Source organism: Octopus bimaculoides, chromosome 13, assembly GCF_001194135.2.
Source record: "Octopus bimaculoides isolate UCB-OBI-ISO-001 chromosome 13, ASM119413v2, whole genome shotgun sequence".
NCBI lineage: Eukaryota > Metazoa > Mollusca > Cephalopoda > Octopoda > Octopodidae > Octopus > Octopus bimaculoides.
This window is the reverse complement of record NC_068993.1, coordinates 40,772,866-40,777,689: the sequence shown is the minus strand read 5'-3', so window position 1 is coordinate 40,777,689 and position 4,824 is coordinate 40,772,866. Positions and strand designations below refer to the sequence as shown.

Below are 4,824 nucleotides of genomic sequence, written 5' to 3'. Positions count from 1 at the left end.
GACTGGCTCCTGTAGGATTTTCGAGCGAGATCGTTGCCAGTGCCCCTGGACTGGCTTGTGCGGGTGGCACATAAAAGACACCATTTCGAGCGTGGCCGTTTTCGTGCGGGTGACACGTAAAAGCACCCACTACACTCTCTGAGTGGTTGGCGTTAGGAAGGGCATCCAGCTGTAGAAACTCTGCCAAATCAGACTGGAGCCTGGTGTTGCCATCCGGTTTCACCAGTCCTCAGTCAAATCGTCCAACCCATGCTAGCATGGAAAGCGGACGTTAAACGATGATGATGATGATGATGATATATATATATATATATTACACACACACATATACATATGTGTGTGTGTATATATGGTTTAAATCGACATATGCGTGTGTGCATGCTTGCCTACACAAACACACACACACACACACATTCTACTAAAACATAATTTCAGTACCGCTTCTTTCTTTCTCACCGGAATGTAACAAAAGTCCGAACAAAGAAGCAAAGAAATTAAGAAGTGTTGAAACATTGAAACAATAAAAGTCCAGTTAATGCTATGCTGTTTACTTTGGAAAACACCTACAAATCTATCTACCTACCTACCTACCTAGATGCCTACCAAATGGTCATTTACAAAAAAAAAAAAAAAAAAAAAAAAAAAATACTAATAATAATAATAATAATAATAATGATAATAATAATAAAAATGGAATACATATATTTTACTTGGTATAATAGTTTTAGCTGATATTTGTTAATTGCCACTTCTCTCTCTCTCTCTGAATGGGACACTAATAAAAAGAGAGGAGACTTATATAGTTAGTGAATGAATGCTTCTGACTTATAATTTACTTTTTATACTTTTACAACACTATCTCAACTGAGTCATTATAGAAGGGAGAGTCAATTAAAATATATTGATATATGGATATTAAGCAGAAGCTATGAAGAAAAGAGAGAGAGAGGGAGGGAGGGAGAAGTTTTCAGATAAAAAAAATAAATAAACAGAAACTAAGTTATTGATCTTTCGTAATAGCTCAATAAATGAGTGGAGAAATAAAGATTCGAGGGTAATGAAATTAAACCACTACTCTCCACAACGGACTATATCTATAAATTAAGATGCATTTTTTTTTGTCTTTTGTATTCTCACACCATTCCACACACACACACACACACACACATATATATATATATATATAAACACACACATATATATATACATATACATGTGTATATATGTATGCATGTGTATATATATATTTATGTATATGTGTGTGTGTGTATGCATATATATATTTATAAATGTGTATACATGCACACACATACTTACATATATGCATTTTGCATGTATATCTACAAATATGTATATACATATTTATATAACTAGATATACACATATATGTATATATGCATATTCCTATAATCTCCATGCACTCACACACACACACAATGTATGTGTGCGTGTATACATATATATATATGAGTGCATATATAAGAAGTCATAAATGTATAAATTTTAGAAATACACACACACTCAAATGTATATGTGCTCATATTTGCACGTACACATTCATTTATATTAAGATAATATAAGAATTATGTTGTATATGTTTGTGAGTGTAGGGAGATAGAATAGATAGGCAGATATACATATAAACACACATACATGTGTGTGTGTGTATATATATATATAAGGATACACTTCGAAATATTAATGTGCACAAACACATACAAATACACACTCTTTCATACATGTATACATACATACATACATATACATCGTATACATAGTAAAATACCTTACACAGGTAGACGGAAGGTGAAAGTGAAGGCTGATCCATAATTATATAGGAAACTGGCTCAAATTCCTTTATAGACACAAGATGAAACACCTAACTTGCTTAACCTGGCCGTTTGATAGCAAAAATTTTTAAAAAAATCCCAATAAATTCAAGAATTAATCATAGATATAAAACACTGACAGTTCAACTGGCCAATTAACCCTTTACTTATACAAGGTATATGACATTTAAATGCTGTTGATTAAACCCTTTAGAGATGAAACCAAATGATGGAGCTATGCTAAGAATGTTGTTATTAATATAATTAGAATGTTACCTGTCATACAACAGGTAACTTTGGAAATGTACTGGGTCATCCTATAAGTAATGCAGTTTTTTCAATTGTATGATCTAATCTACATGCATCAACTTTCTATAAAAGCAGGTAGTAAATTTTCCTTGTACTTATTCTTAGTGCCAGTTTTGAAGAGTGCAGTTCAATTTTAACAGTTATTTCTCAAAGCTTTAATGGAAGTGACAAAGGAGCATATTTGGCATATTTTGCTTTATAAGTTCAATAAAGGCAACAGCACAACGGAAAGTGTGAAGAATATTAATGCAGTATATGGAGATTGAAGGCGGTGAGCTGTTTTTCTGGCCCATCTTGGAGGATAGTAACTCTGATTAAGAACCAACTGAAATTCTCACCAGCATGGAAAAGGCATAGAAAATGATAATGATGATGATGACAATAGATATGAACCAGTACTACTGAATACTTATTGGGCAGCAGTCACTGTAAATGATTCTTAAAACTGTAACTGTAGTGGTTGATATTTTTCATCAGTAATGTTACTAGTGGCTGCTGTCATTGCCATTATCATCATCATCATCATCATTTTAAGTCCATTTTCCCCCCAATACTTGCATAAAACAGACTGGTCCATTCCAACATAAGTAATAACTCACCACATGTTGCAGTCCACTGTGATCTTATTTGTGAGGTTAAACATTCTAGGGTCAGCCTTCACCACTCCTTTCTAAATCTTCATTGGTTTTGTTCTTCTGCAGTTTCCTTCAACTTGAACTCTTGGGTACCTCACTATTCATTTCCCGTTGTTCAAATACATCATCTACCAGCAATAATGTCATCTCCTTTTTTGCACATGACAGCTGATTCCTCTCATGCCCATTTTTTTCTGTTATCCCATTTGTGCTCTTGTTTCTTTATACTACCATTATACATCTGGTAAAGCATGAGCAACACATTTCTTCCTGGCTTTGACCACATCTTCATTCAATGTCCATATTGTGCCACCATGTAAAACCATACTTTATTAATAAGCATCATATAATTCACTCAGATGCAAAAATTACCTCTGTAGCCAGTAGAAGTAATAGCTCCCTAAATTGTTCCTACACTGATCTTATTCTAGCCATTATACTAATAACATCAGAGATGCTTTGCATCACGCAGAAACTGTAGGAGCTACTTCGAGGTATTGAAATTCTTCTGAATCAACTGCAATGTCAGAAACCCTTCCGTATTATCAGAAGATATCACAGAGTCACAAGCATTTCACTCCTTCATCTGTGAATTTCGCCTGAAGCATTTCACCCCTTAACCTGAACACTTCACTTCAGCAAGAACTGAATTAGTGTTCGCCTGTGGAAGGAAGGGCTTCTGACTGCAGTCCCATGTCAATTACAATAACCACGAGCTGGTTTCAGCTGACATGTCCATTTCCTGGTAGTTTTATTCAGTTGTCTTTGTTCCAATCTTTTGCAGGAAGCAGCAAACTGATCTGGCTGGAAAGCTGTGGCAGCTGATTTCCACAAGAAATAAGCCCACACAACAGCTTTGATAAGTGCCTCATTGATCAAGTCCTGATATTTGTCTTTTCTTTAGCTGGTGAGAAACGTCAAGTCTGCTCTCTCAGAGCAATGTAAGTTCAACTATGATGATTGTTTTTGTACACCTTGAGACCAGGAATACGTTGGCTTAAAGTAATGTTACTATTACCTCCACTGAGAAAATGAGTCTGCCATTCAAGGTCCACTTGCATCTCACAGTCTGAGGCTGGATGTAAAACGGAAAATTAAACTCCTACTGCTGCTTTTCTCTTTGGGACATTGCCGCCATCCATTAGAAATTTGATATTCTTAGATGGTATGAATATTTAATCTTACAGTACAATATGTATCTGTGAATGCATCTTTGTTATTTTGTAAAGTCACAAATATTTTTACTTTTCCAGGCATAAGACTATGGCCATGCTGGGGCATCACATCAACATGTTTAGTCGGGCCACTCCATGCCAGTACTTTAAGTCTGATGCTTATTCTATCTGTGTTTTTTGATGAATTGCTAAGTTGAGTAGACATAAACAAACTGACACTAGTTGTCAACACTGGTAGTAAACACACACACACACACTTGTGGATATTTCTGCCTAACAGCAGAACTATTCTTTCTATATTGTCAAAGTAGCCATGAACCAGGTGGACCCAACTTGTTATTTTGTTCTTTCGAAACAACTGATTATTGCATCATTCATAGTTAAATGCACCAATTTCTTTAGTTACCAAAAAAAAAACAAAAAAAAAACGAATATATAAATAAAATAAAAAAATAAAAGCTGTTGGGATTCTAATTGGGGAAACTTTCTGTTCTGTGTCTTTTCTAAACGTTCTACAGGATGAACAATCATGACACCTTCCATTCTAAATACCAGAACTGGAACATAAAAACCGCAGAGAAAGAAAAACAGAAGGAAAAAAAAAAAAAGATTACAGAAGCCATGTAAAACTATAGTTATGATGATCTGAGCTATTTCATGATCAGTTAGTTGAACAAATTGTTTATTAATAACTTACAGGAAGAGAAACCCTTTGAGCACTGTTGTTCATTCGATTCATATTTTCCATGGGTCGGAAGAGACGAATTCTATTATCAAGTCCGCGGTAAGCCTTCATTCCTTCAAAAAGCTGCAACGAGAAAGGAAAAAGAAGGTGTGAAATGGCTGCTGTGAAAAATTACTAACGAACCGAACCTC

At 34.9% G+C, this 4,824-nt stretch overlaps 1 protein-coding gene across 1 annotated transcript in view; it reads right to left on the bottom strand.

The window, feature by feature from the left end:
- Positions 1 to 4,824, bottom strand: part of LOC106879281 (branched-chain-amino-acid aminotransferase, cytosolic) — a 435,059-nt gene that overhangs the window by 106,826 nt on the left and 323,409 nt on the right. Inside the window, exon 4 of the mRNA XM_052972440.1 lies at positions 4,646 to 4,756. Within this exon, the coding sequence (XP_052828400.1) occupies positions 4,646 to 4,756 (111 nt within the window). The remainder of the gene's footprint in view (positions 1 to 4,645; positions 4,757 to 4,824) is intronic.